Source organism: Tinamus guttatus, unplaced genomic scaffold (genome assembly GCF_059628265.1).
Source record: "Tinamus guttatus ecotype Peru unplaced genomic scaffold, ASM5962826v1 Tinamus_guttatus_pri_ptg000307l, whole genome shotgun sequence".
Classification (NCBI taxonomy): domain Eukaryota; kingdom Metazoa; phylum Chordata; class Aves; order Tinamiformes; family Tinamidae; genus Tinamus; species Tinamus guttatus.
In genome coordinates, this window is record NW_028288841.1 from 4,259,988 (window position 1) to 4,273,720 (window position 13,733).

Genomic DNA, 13,733 nt, shown 5'->3' on the forward strand with positions numbered 1-13,733 from the left:
AATACAAGCAAACCCAGCATAGGAAGCCTCTTAATGACTTTCCAAAGGATGGCCAATATTTCTCAGTTTATCAGCCCAGAGGGGTTGTAGCTAGGATTGGAGCTGGAACACCCACTACGCTGGCACAACCAGCACGTGAGAAGCAACAGCCTCTCGCTGTCATTAACGTTACACAGCAACAGTGCTGAGCCAAGCAAGTCCAGGCAGCAGTCAAGCATCTAGACCAGAGCAAGCTGGAAGTTGTCTGCTGCACTGAGACTCCATCCTCTTCCACTAGCAAATGCTGTCCCCAGCTCATCCTCATCCTCTCTGTCTTCCTATATCCACCCATAACCTCCTACCTAGCTCACGGGCTCTTAGGACCAGCTCTAGCTGTGAATCTGCACAACCCTTTGTGTATCCCGCCCTATGACTAGGGCTAGCCATAATCAAAGGTAGTTTTTGTTGCGGGAGGTCTTGATGCCCTCGTGACAAGTTGCCTTTTTGATGATCTGGCCATCCAGCACCTCCATCAAGCCCTAGTGACACAGGTCAGAGCCACCTGTGTCCTTACCCACGCTGAGAGAGCAGCAGTGATTTACACCCCATGGGGAAGATCAGACCCATTGATACTCGAGAGCATTCTCAGGAGCATCAGTGCCCAAGCAGCAGGGACCATCAGTTAAGAGAAAAAGTTATTCGTGCCTGGGGGGCACCAGAAGAGGAGGATGGGCATAACAGTACTTACCTGGGTATCTGTTGGCCTGGTTGCAGCGTTACACTCGTTATCATCCACCACCGACATATAGGTGCCTACCACACACTTGACAGCCCTCATCTGGTAGCCTTGTCCACACGTCACGGTGCACTGAGGAGGAAAAACAGGGGGAAATGGCCGGGCTCTGAGCAGACGCTTCGTTTAGGAAACATTGAGCTGAACATGGAGCAAGAACAGTGCAAATAAAACCCATCCTTCCTTCCCTTTGCTTCAGGCATTTTAGCTTCATATTAAGTCAAAGTTTTAATTCACCACTGCTTCACTTCTTGTCCACAGGTATGTAGGTGTGAACATTCACATGATTTAGTCTTCAGAACATGATGAACTACAGTTGGGTAGAAACAGGATCATATCTTACTTCTAAACTAGCTGCTCAGAGCTACAGTAGAACCACTAGCTAATGAATAATTTTGCTAATGGGCAGTAAGTCTGGTTGGGGCAACTGCTCTGGATTTGCTGCTGTTTTTTTCAAGCCAACAGTTAACAGGTTTGAGGAAAACAAGATGCCAGAAGACTCTGGAAGAAATGAGCAATTTGTATTTTAATATTAAAAAAACAACAAACTGGAAAACATTAAAATCAGCTATGAAATGGTAACAGCTTTTGTGAAAATTAGGGCATGTATTTAAGTACCTAAATATGTATTTAGGAGCGTAACCTTGGAAACTCCTTTTTTGTTTAAAATCATGGCCAATTTAGTATGGCACAGATTAAATTTAGCACAGAGCGCAGGCACTGGCACTGCTGCCCATATGCTGAACTCAGGGTGTTTTCATGCACAAATCAATTAGCGTAGTCATGCCACGGAGTCAAAATGAAGAAAAAGGTGCCTTTTGGGTACCTGGCCCCACGGTCCGACTTGCCACGACGCACACTCCTGCTGTTGGCAGCTCTGCACTGACTCCGGCTTCGTTTCGGGGTCGCAAAACCTGTCGTTTAAGCGATCTTCGCCAAACTGGCACCAGGTCTGGCGATGTTTGTGCCCTTTCCCACAGGTGACCAGGCACTGCAGGGAGCAAACATGGGCTCAGGGGCGCCGAGGGCAACCTGCTGCAAAGCACCGCCTTGAAAGCGGTGCTCAGAGGCATTGCTTTAACCAGCAGACACGTGGCCTGGAAAATATGCGAGCGTTTTCCCAGGATAAGGGATTGCCCCACAGGAAGTGATCTGCAGCACAGACTGAAGCGTGAAAAACAGTCGTGAAGTGATATAGCAACTTGCTCTAGCTGTGAGATGTGGGGCAAAGCCTTAGCCCTGCCTGCCAGGGCTCTAGCAGGGTGCAACAGGGCTGCAAAGGCTTGCTGAAATAGAGCAAATGCAATATTTTGCCCTTGAAGAGCTTGTGATAAAGACCTTGCAGCTCCCGTGGGCTGCACGTCTCTTCCACCACCCCCAAAAGGCTCAGGCTTGTAGGAGCTAGAACCAGATCAGAGATATTTTGCTGGGAACCACTGTCAGTCAGTCAACAGCCCCCATTTCCCTGTAACTTCTTTCATTATTTCCTAACAGGATGCAGTGCACAAAAGCAAGAGCTATTTGGCCACAAAGGTGAAGCCTTTGAAGAACACCCTCCTAAATCCTTGGTTGTGCAGTGGGGAAAAATCTATTAACGTGTTTTTTTTTCCTGCATTCTTAAGGAGCAAAGGACTCCAGCTAGCAGCAGCAGAGAGGACAGCAATAAAGAGCAGGGAGAGGTGCAGTGAGTGCCCTGGGACATGGCCCTCAGATTGTACAAAGAAAACAAGATGAAGCCAATTCCTACACACCCTGTTTATGGTTGGGCAGGGAAAAACAGCAAGTATCTTTGCTCAGGCTTCAAGGCAGAAGCTCATGGGTCCTGGCTGTCGAGCAACACCTACCTCGGACCAATCGCCCATTTTCCACTGGGGACACAAGAAGTCGCTGCACCGCTGCACCGTCAGCTTCTCCTGCTGACTGCACTTGCTGTCGTCCAGCACGTCGTTGTAGGTGTTAACGCACATGGCTCGCCGCCGCCGCGTGCCCCCGCCGCAGCTTTTAGAACACTGGGAAGAAGAGGAACTCAGTAAACACATTCTGACACCCTATTGCAGGCCAAAAGTCTGCTTGTTTCCTCTAACTAGCCTCCCCTCTGGCACTGTGTTCATTTAGGAAAGCCACTTGGTGACACCTTGGCCTTCAAGAACATGCTTGGGCATTGAAAGGCTTCCTGCTAAAAAACGTAAAGAAAATACATTTGAAAGATTCTCCACCAGTGGCAAGACAGCCTCACTGACACTAGTACTGGCAGCCTTGTACGAGAGAAAATGAACAAAAAGACGGACTTAGCATGGTGAGGACCAGTGTCAGGAGAGCTAAAAGTGTAAATTCATCACAGTAGAAAATAAGGAGCATGAGGCTGACTTGGACTAGCATCCTCAAGAGAAGGCAGTGAAAGCACCGTGGCCAAGTTTCACAAGTCATTTACAGACTTGACAGCTTGGAGAGTGTCCTCAGAGGGGATGAGTGAAGGAGATCCAAGCATCTTCTTACCTCTGTCCATGCCGAGTACCGCCAGCCCCCAACGTTGCAGTCCCCCGTGCACTTCTCCCTCGTGCTCGGCTTGGGCTGGCTGCTGCAGAAGCGGTCGTCGACCTTCTCCGTCTTCCCTTCCAGCCGGTTGTACTTGGAGCAGTAGATCTCCAGCGTGCGGTAGCCCAGGCCGCACTGGGCCGTGCACTCGCTCTTCCTAGCCACGTGCCACCTGCAGCAAGGGCGAGCAGAGCCCGTCAGCCACTGCGGTGTGACACGGAGCCCCGGAGCCCGGGGCACGTCTACCTTTTATTTTTTTTTATTTTTTTAAAAAATCTAGCAGAGGTTGCTGAGAAGAGCAGTTATGGCAGGAGGTGAAAGGAAAGAAGAATAACTTATAATATAAATATATACATGACGTAATATATATACACACAGATGATGTAATTATATATACGACAGTGGAGTGCACCTTAATTCACATTCTGTGCCGCAGGGCTCAGTTATTGGATCAGGCTGGGGAATTCGGTCACATCTTTGGTCTGACACCGTGAGCTGATCTGACTCTCTCGTACACACAGGTTTCCTTTTCCTTTCTCCTGCGCAGAAGGAAAACACATCATTTTAGGCGCATAGGAAAGTGCTACCCCTTGCAAGCTGCTCCTGGCCACCGTGAGCCCATAATGGGAGAATTCCAAAGAAAGCAAACAGGGATGTATTTGTTAACACTGCTGAGAGCCCAGGCAGCCACAGGGCTGCAGAGCATCGTCCCCGAAGCATCGCTGAGCACCTACCTTGGCAGAGCTTGCTGCAGGGCTGCCATGGGCCATAGGCGTTCCAGTAAAACTGCTGTGGCTTGTCCTCAATGGGGATATTAAACGTATAGCGAACATCAGGGTTGTACAAATTGCCCACTGATAAAACCTAGGGGGGAAAAAAAAGAAAAAAAAAAAAAAGATAAGATGGGTAAACTGTCGACCATGTTCAGTCCAACAGATGCATGCGCGACATATATGTACTTCACCTGAAGTGTTATTTCCTGCTCAATCCGATCAGTAGAATTAATCCTTTCAATAGTATTATCTGATCCGCTGTATTCGATCACGGCATTCCCAACTTTGATTTCCCTTTTAAACATACTGACGACAAAGTCTCCATTTAATATAAAGTCTCCTTGACTGTTAGATAAGGCTGCATAAGTGCAAAAAACAAGAACTAAACACACAGAATTAACTCATATGTACATACAAAGAGGTCATGTGCTCTCGGTGGCCCCTTTCATTGGGTTTGGTGAAAAAATCTGCTGTTTTTCCTCAAACAGAGAGGAGGCAAAGGGAGCAGCACAGGTTTTATGGTCTTCCTCCCTTTTCTTTTTACCAGTGCAGAGCCCCGTTAAAATGAGAATTGCTCCCAAATGGTTCACCCCAAGCCAAGGGTAAAGAAATACCCAAGGGCTACAACTACATAAGCTAATTGCCCAAATTTTCATTTTCTACTGGATGAATTCAGGGAGTTTGGTTAGTACCTCTTTCTCAGTCTGTCCTCTCCCCACCCCCTTACATTTTTATTATTCCAAATCTAAGGTATGTGGAAGTACTGAAGGCTTAAAGCCTAAATGCTTTATAAAAGGAACAGTTTCCTGAAAACAGCAGTCTGCTGCACAACTTCACACTAATGCGATTATGTAGCTAATTTCCTAAGTCAGTTTCCCCACCATTTCACCCATCACAGCTACATTACTACAAAGCCTCTGCACTGAAAAATCCAAACTTAACACCAAAACACCAAAAGGGAAGGTATTACACTGAACAAGGGGAGATAATGAAGCAAAACCCTGGTTGGTAGCAAACACATACAGATGGAGGCAAATTCACAAAGGAGACTCCAGACTCGGCCAAATTCTTTCCTTCGGAGGCTTTAATGTCATTAGGCAGTCCTAAAACGCGCTAAAGGATTCCTTTCCTTTTACTGTATCTTCCTACAATAGGACTGTGTCTGAGACTTGATGACAACATCAAATTCCTCCTAAATTCTTAAGCAGCTACAAGGTTCACAGTATCGAGGGCCCAAGATTTCACAGCCAGTGAACTGCAAAATAAGTGGGCACATGCACACTTCTCCTTCACTGTCATTTGGGCCTAAGATGAAGAGATTCTTTCCCAGCAATATTAAAGCGACATTAAAGAAGATTTTATTTGTGGCTTCCCAAAAAGATTAAGGGTCCTCCAAAAAGAGGGGGGCTTGCTGTGAGGGGATGAGTCTGGATGCAGTGTAGGGAAGGCTATTTTTTTTTTTAGCTTGGAAAATGGGAAAAAGGAACGACACCTCTCTCCCTCAGGATGGAAAACTATCATAGCTCGGCAAGGTTTGCGGCAGCAACACCGTTTGGGCAAGCTGTCCTCGCAAAATGGGATGGAGTTCCTTGCTCAGAGATCTGATGAGGGACCCTGGCACCAGGAGTGCAGCTGATGGTTGTTGTTTTGGTTCCCCTTCTCTCCTTTCAGGCATGAGCCATAGCCCCACTCTCCACACATTCCCCATGAGCCATAGCCCCATTCTCCGCATTGCAGAATGGACTCAGGACACAAACAGCGTTTAGCTGCAAATGCAGCCTTCTGCAGGGCACGTATACAATCAGGTGCAAACTGCAGTTGTATTATCTTCACTAGCTGCCCTCCACAGGGCTCGCTGCAGAGTAAACTGCTGCTCGGCCTGGTGGAAGAGCAGACGTGCATGCAGCATAGTGATTTTGCATCGTATTGCAAGCACAATTTTGTACATCCCTGGAGACAAATCCATCAATTAATAGGTGATTATGAATGCACATTGATTAAGGCCAAGTTATCATTAAATTTAAATTAAAACAATTTCTTTGGTGCAAGGTGTTTCTTTTCAATTATATGTCGTCGTCTGGCAGAAACAAGAAGGGCTTAGCCTATGTGCAGTCAAAAGCATTGCTCTCAATGGAATAGAAACTAATTCCTCTTGGAATTTGTTTGCACAAACATGCCTTTCTAGGTGTAGCATAGTTATTCTCCAGCCAGAGGATGGTGAAAGCTGAGACGCATTAGTCCGGGATTTTTTTAACAGTGAGGGTGACAGAGCACTGGAACAGGCTGCCCGGAGAGGTTGTGGAGTCTCCTTCTCTGGAGATCTTCAAAACCCACTGGGACACAGTCCTGTGCCACGTGCTCTAGGTGACCCTGCGTGTGCAGGGGGGTTGGACTAGATGATCTCTAGAGGTCCCTTCCAACCTTAAGCATTCTGTGATGATTAAGAGATTCCCAGGGAAGTCAGGAATCTGGTTTGTTCCCAGCTCCGCGCCACCACAGAACGGGATATTCCATATAATCCACGAGCCCTTCAAGCTCCAGATCAAGGATGGCTGTCCTATCAACTGGACATGCACCAAGAGATTGAACAAGACCTGGCTCTTTATGTTTGTAGGGCACACAAGAAATATTTTCATTAAGAAAACATCTCCTTAAATGAGCTCTTTGTCTTAGCAGAAGATGGCCAGCAGAAATACCATCAAAACCAGAAAGCAAAGAGTGATTCTGGACTGAAGCAAGTGCTGCCACTCACCCAGGTAGTTGTCATCCTCCGGTTTCCCTGAGTAACTGTGCTGACGCACATCAATGTTTGTGGCACCAGCTGGGATGCGGACCACAACGTTATAGCCTGGGAGAGAATCAACAGAAAGTCAAGGCTATTACACAGACATCTCATTTGCTTTTTATGGGGGAAGTGAAATGAGGGGAAATTACCTTGCATTACACAAGCCAGTACTTTTCACTTAGGGATAGCATAAATAGTTACAAAACGGAATATGCGATAGCTGGAAGGATTTTGCATTTTGCATCAGTGTTTTTGTAGATTAAGTGTGGAAATTGATTTTATAGACCTGCATTTTTCTCTATAAAGTTTTTAGCAACAGAGTCTTACCATAATGCACCGTGTTAAATGTGCCTGCAATAGTTTTGCACGAAGAATTATCCCCACCACAAACGCCGCATTTGTCTCTTCTTGCTTTTGAATTCAGCACATGATCGCACCCAGCTTGCTTTAAGAGAAAAAGCAAAAGGCTAGATCAAGCAAACACAGCATTTAGAAATCCCCAAATTAAGCTGCACAAAAGATCTGTGCACAAAAAAAGGCTGCCATGAGACAAATCGCTTTGCTTCCCTGCATTTTTTTTTACTGATTTACAGCGCGGTCATCCCACGCTGTTGTTAAACAAAAGGCTTTTTAACACGGCAAGAACCAGGGTGGCAGTTTGCACCAGGCAATGCCTTAAGACCGTCTGGGACAGCTTCCCGAAGCAGTTTGTTACTACCTGCTTCTTGGATACCATATTTGCTCAGGAAAGGGGATCACCCCCTTTCCCACATTTTTCGCCATTGGAAGCTGGGCATGGGTATTCCCAGGCAAGGCTCTGCTGCCAGCGACCTGCATAGCTCAGCACCAGCCCATGGTGCTGCTGACTCGTGAGCAGCTTGCCGAAATCCCCCCAGAGAAAGGCATAAAGAATAACTGCAAAAGGAAAAAATAAAAAGTCTGACCGAGAAAACCCAGGGTAGACCAAAGAAGGACCAGATTTGGGTTTATGCTCAGATTTGCTCAGCAACAAAAGACTCTTCCCAAAACCCAGGCATGGCCCAAGAGCTCCAAACTTCTTATCACTCATGGTGGGGAGAGACACCTAAAGTGCAGAAAGGCGACTTTTCCGCCTTGCAAAATTGGGCGCTGATGCTGCGTTTCGCCCTCGCTAAAGGGGAAGCAAAAGGGCTCACCCGGCAGAGCCCCTGCACGCAGATGTCATTGGTGTCGGGCCCGCAGGGAGTGCCGTCCACGACGCGGTCGCGGAGCTGGTAGTAGGCCGTGTTGCCCGCCACGCGGCAGAAGAGCTTGCACCGATCCTTCATGAGGACTGGGGGCGAAGGGGGGAAAAAAGCGGGAGCGTGTTAGGGTGGTCTCCATGGGTTAGGGTGGTCTCCACACGGCAGGCCGCGCGCGGGCTGCCGCGCTTCCTTCCTTACTTCCACTGTACTTGGGGACCCAGCGCACGTTGGTGGGCAGCCCGTTGATGTTGAAGTGCTTGCCGTCGAAGTCGGCGCACTGCTCGTCGCGGAAGTCCTTCTTCAGCTTCGAGCACGGCTCCGTGTTGCACGACTTGAACTTCATACGGCGGCCCACGCAGTACTTGCCACCGTTTTTAGGCCTGCGGAGACACAGAAATAGCCCCATCCATTCCTGCCTCCTCCCTAAGTGGGTATTTACCAGGTAGAGTTTTCTAACCCTCCTGCATCCTCTGAACCTCTCTGCTTGGATAGAATCCATCTCCAGGCTTCCATCTCGGGCCTCCATCTCCACCAAGCTCTTGCACAAGGGCTTCCACCCACGTGAAGCTCAGGGAAGGCACCATCATCCAAGACCTTTCTATGGACCACGCTTGCACAGAGCAGGCCCTGCCGGTGCATCTTCCCATAGGGCTGGATGACTTTGGGACCAGACTGGAGATGGGACAGGGTTCTAGTCCTGCAGCTTGTCCAGCAGCTACCTGCAATGCCATTTTGAAGGATCTGTCTTTGCCTGTGCATAGCCTTAATGAATATCCAGCTGAAAGGACCACGCATGTGGGTGTCTTACAAAAAAGACTATTATAAGCAACCCAAAGAAAGGAAAAAAAAAAAAAAAAAAAAAAAAAAAAAAAAAGAACAGGGGGGAAAAAAGGGAGTATTTGCTCTCTGATGCAGCAGTAGAAAGAAGCCAGAAAGCAGCAACACCCTTCTCCTCAGGCAGGGGTTTAGTTTCATACTGAGGGATGCCATAAGCCAGGGGGACCAGCTCCAGCGGCCATAACCCTCATCAGTCCTACAGTTTTGGTGGCTGGGACTTTGCATATGATCACCTGGGTTGCAAATAACCAAGAGCACACTAGAAAGGACAGCTGACAACCTTGCAGGGCAGTCTCCATTTCATCTTAGGCATTTATAGCCCCAGGGGGTGGCAATGGTAATGCCAGGCACTTTTAAATAACTTAATCTTCACTTATTTCAGATAAAGCCACGCAGAAAAGCAAGAAAAAAACACCCACAAACTTCACACCGATTTTTACAGGAAGAGGAGTACTGTATCAGCTGGGGAAAGTGATATGATCCAAGCCACATAAAAGTCGGTGGATAGACCTAGGAGAAATCTGCTGGATAATGTAATGCTGCCAGAAAAACACCCTAGGGACACAGGCTAGCTTGCTTGCTGGCAGTTCAAAGGCCATTTCTACCAGGAATTGGTAAAATTTTGTATGACCTTCATTTACACAGAGCCTTCTGCAGGCCCGTCAGTACAAAAAAACAACAACAAAAAAAAACAACAAAAAAAAACAAACAGCATGCCCCATGTTTTAAGTCTTCCAAAGAAAAAAAAAAAACACTCACTCCTGACATTGCAAATGCACCAGGCCCCTCCAAAGAAGAAGGAAAAAAGGAAAAAAAAAATTCCCCAAATCTGGGGGAAAAAAAAAAAAAAGTTGAAGAAACAGGATTAGCCAATACTGTGGAGTGCAAAGCTGCTGTTGGGCAGCAAAGCTGGGCGATGCAAGAGGAGGTCACCTCCAGCGGGGAGCTGGAAAGGCAGCAGAGCCTGTGCGAGCACCTACCACAAGCTTTTTGTTCATGATAAATGGCCTCTGGGGGGTGGTGGGACTACTACAAGCTACCACAATTAATAACTGTAATAAAAACTGCAGTACCAACCAAGCAGCTTTGCTATCCCTGGATGATAGAAGGAAATATATTACAGTGCAAATTAAATAACTTCCAAAAGGCACAATTAAGATGGAGGTGCGCACACCATATGTAGTCAGGGTTTCCTTAACACGACATGAACAGAAAATCCATGCATGTACACAAGTGTCTCTACGCATGACAGAGCAGCAAGCCCCTAGAGCAGCACAATTTTATAGTATCTCTTTAGATACAGACACATCAAATGCCCAGGTGTTTGATAGGGAGAGCAGTGTCTTTCCTCCCATCCATAACAATTCCCCTCTCTTGTGTCTTCAAGTTATTTGCAACTGTGGTATCACAAGAAATGCTAACATCATCTCTACCTGCTTTTGAAAACATAGATACTTCTCTAGCACTGCTGTGGTTTGAGAACAGGCTTGTATAGGTTAGAGTCTTACTTCTTAGAGAAAAGTAAAAAATGTCTCCCCTTCATTATAATTAAATAACAACATGCAGCCCATCTTGTTTTTTTTTTTGCTTTTTAAAAAAGAATACATCTAATAAGATCTGAAGGCCCCAAGGGACTAACCGTTTTTCTAGACATGATCCATGAGATTGAGCTATCATATTAAACACACGGGCTCGCTATAAGCCAAAGGATGCTAAAACTTGCTACCTCATTTCAAACTGTCAGATTCGTAACAGTGGCAGTAAATCTCCCTGTGACCAGCGCTGGGGCCTTGAACACACTTGCACTCCTGACAGTTCAACACAGCCCCACAAACTCCGACGATTTTAATGTGTTCTTAAATCCCTGAAGATTTAGTATTGCTTTTCACCGAGTCTGAGTAAACAGAACAGAGCCAACCCTGAAAAATAAGTCAGCCTCATATAACATCAATTTTCAGTGTCATGAAGAAATACTGGATCCTTCAGTGCTATCTAATGTTTTCATGAATATCTATCATTCACCATGTGCCTCACAGGGAAGGGGAAGCAATGCATGCATAGAAACCTTGCTCTGCCCTAGCTCCCTCCATCTCTGAACCATCACTTTCATCAGGCACAAGCTGGTACAGACTCCGGCTTTCAATCTAAGGATATTCCTTCACACATCCCTGTGCTTTGCTGGATGCCTCCCAGGAGGGGCAAAACTCTTGGGATACAGCAACAGCTCTAGGGAATATTGGGGACTTATTCCAACTCCATCTCAACAGGACTCAAGTATGTAATGCACAGTGCATGGCACCCAAATACTAACCTTGAGGAACCCCATTGCAGGCCCCGGCATCTCCACTCTCGGGGTGGGCCAGGAGAGCTACAGCCTGAGATCTCCACCACCACATCCTAGCAAACCCTGGCATCCACATAGCCAGCAACCAGCACGTTCATCCATAGAGGAGTTCGCGCAGCAAATATGGAAGGTTTCTGGCACGGGTAGAGAAGTCTAGCAACAGAGCGAAACGCAGACATGAGCTAGCCCACGTGCCACTGACCCACTCCAAAAGCCACCCTGGAAGCAGAGCTCCAGGGATCGCCGTTGTATGAAATACGCTTTTCCCTCCCTTAACACTGCAGCTATGCCTTGCTTTGAAAAGCAGGGCTTGCCCCTCCAGGCACTGTATGTGACGTGTGGCAGCCATGGGCTTTGTCCGTACCATCCCGCCCGCAATTCCCAAGGAAGCAATCCTGGCGGGAAGGGTCTGGTCTGGTTAGCTAATACGTTCCTTAAGTGTATGTCAAAACACAGTCTGTTTCCATTTCAGAGGCTTACAGCTTCCTACAGTCCTGCAAAGTACTCATCCATGTAGGTGTCAGAGCACATTACACATGGAGACAGGAGCTGCACTCATTTTTGGCCTGCTACGGGGGGAGGGTGTTCATTTTCCATGCCGGATTTAGCGGAGGATTTCATCGGCATGCAAGATACCTCCCCAGATCCCTGCACACGGGAAAGCTTAGAAAGAGCAAAACCCTCTCTGAATACAAAAGGTCAAAGGAAACCATTGGGGAGCTCACGCCAGGTACGTAGCTTGGTTTCTCCCGCCTGATGGAAGGTGGCAAAGCAGAAATTAGTCCTACTTGGGGTAGTTTTGAAGAGCTTGGAGATGGGGGAGAGCATGCAGTGGTGACTGATTCATGTTTTATTCCCATTGCAACGTCTCTGCAATGCCCATGAATGGGAACGCTGATGGCAGGAACCCATGCAAACTACTGGGGAAAAACCAACAAAAGTGGTGAAAATCTCTGTGGACCAGATGAGTTCCTGCGGAAATGGGAGATGCACCTAGAGAAGACGGGAACAGGCACACCCAGCCCCGCAACCCCCTTTGCCCTCCTGGGCCCAAGGAATGGTCGGTGAGGAGGAACATTTACGTAACCAGACTGTTTTCACACCCGCTTGCTCAACCCTGCACTAATATTTTGCAGGCTGGGCACTTGCTGCCTCCAAGCCCGTGGCAAAATTCTTTGCTGTTTCAAAGGATTCAGGGTTTTGCCTTCCATGGCGATGGCAAACATTAAGTGCTGCTTTTTTTTTATCTTGCTATGTGCAGATTTCTGCTGAAGTTTGGCTGGTTTGCACAGCCCGCATGCTCAAGGCCCTGCAGCAGCAAAAACAGCCCAAACGGTAATAAAAATGGTAGAAAACAGACATATGCGCAGCCCAGCACCCTCCCATGATCCATCCCCTCTCTCCAGCACTTTTCTGATACAAAGTTTGGCCCAAAACACTTGGCTCATTGGGGGCCATGCCCAAAAAAGGGATTTCAGCCAGTTTTTCCCCTCCATCCCGTGGCCGCACTTACTCGGGCCTGTTGCATTCCCGGATCGCCGTCTTTATGCCCCCGCCGCAGGTCCTCGAGCAGGTGCCAAAAGGGCTCCACGTGCCCCAGGCGCCGTCCAGCACCGGCGCCTCCCGCTCCTTGGGGACACACATCCCGAACCGGCAGTGCTGCGGGCAAGACACACACACAGGAAAGGGGAATTTTGCATTACTTTTCATCAGCCATCAGTCCCGATGCCAAGATCCACTTGCTTCTCCTCAAATATCCTGCTCAAAATGCAATAAAGAATCCCCAAACCAAAAACAGAAACAAAAAACAACACCAAAATCATTTTCACTTTTGCTGTTACCCAAATTTTGCAGCTGAGAAAGTTTCCAGGAGCACAGAGGGTACTGAGGACAGTGCTCTGTGTTCAGCTCTAGCTTCAAGCACATATTCGGGGTTTTCCCCTCAAATTGCATTATCTTCCTTGCAGAGAAAGGAAAATAAGTAGTTCCAGTCTTTTGCACCCTTCAATGGAGAAGGCAAGCGACAGAGGCGTGATTTACAGGAAGAAGACCGAGGACAGTCACCATCACCAAACGCTCCCTGCTTGCTGGTGGCTCCTGAAAAATGGCTTATCCAATTTCCTGGAGAGCAGCGGGAAGCACTGAGTGTCGTAACAGGGGATGCACAACAGGGATAACATTTGCAAATAACAGGAAAAACTCAGACCTCTCCACAGCTGCATGGAGCCCCAGCAGAGAAGAGGGAAAGTTCCAACTCAAAAGGGCAATAAAACCACAGAATTCCTTACTCCAAAGTATTTTTCTCTCTCAGCCATAACATGGGACTTGCCAAGGCCTGGTCTACACTTGCATTTGCCAGCTATAACTCTTCTCTATTTTCTTTGGAAAACTCATTTTAATTACCTTGGCACTCTATTCCCTCCACTATTTTTATCATTCAAATTAAATCTCTTCTGGGTGTACT

General features: G+C 47.4%; 1 protein-coding gene across 1 annotated transcript in view; it reads right to left on the minus strand.

The window, feature by feature from the left end:
- The window catches only part of ADAMTS9 (ADAM metallopeptidase with thrombospondin type 1 motif 9), a 68,030-nt gene that overhangs the window by 30,754 nt on the left and 23,543 nt on the right, over positions 1 to 13,733 (minus strand). The window contains exons 12-23 of the mRNA XM_088528284.1: positions 12,783 to 12,928; positions 8,287 to 8,468; positions 8,041 to 8,177; positions 7,193 to 7,310; positions 6,833 to 6,928; positions 4,272 to 4,438; positions 4,042 to 4,171; positions 3,720 to 3,846; positions 3,269 to 3,479; positions 2,617 to 2,781; positions 1,599 to 1,763; positions 728 to 847 (exon numbers count right to left, since the gene is read on the minus strand). Of these exons, the coding sequence (XP_088384410.1) occupies positions 728 to 847; positions 1,599 to 1,763; positions 2,617 to 2,781; positions 3,269 to 3,479; positions 3,720 to 3,846; positions 4,042 to 4,171; positions 4,272 to 4,438; positions 6,833 to 6,928; positions 7,193 to 7,310; positions 8,041 to 8,177; positions 8,287 to 8,468; positions 12,783 to 12,928 (1,764 nt within the window). The remainder of the gene's footprint in view (positions 1 to 727; positions 848 to 1,598; positions 1,764 to 2,616; positions 2,782 to 3,268; positions 3,480 to 3,719; positions 3,847 to 4,041; positions 4,172 to 4,271; positions 4,439 to 6,832; positions 6,929 to 7,192; positions 7,311 to 8,040; positions 8,178 to 8,286; positions 8,469 to 12,782; positions 12,929 to 13,733) is intronic.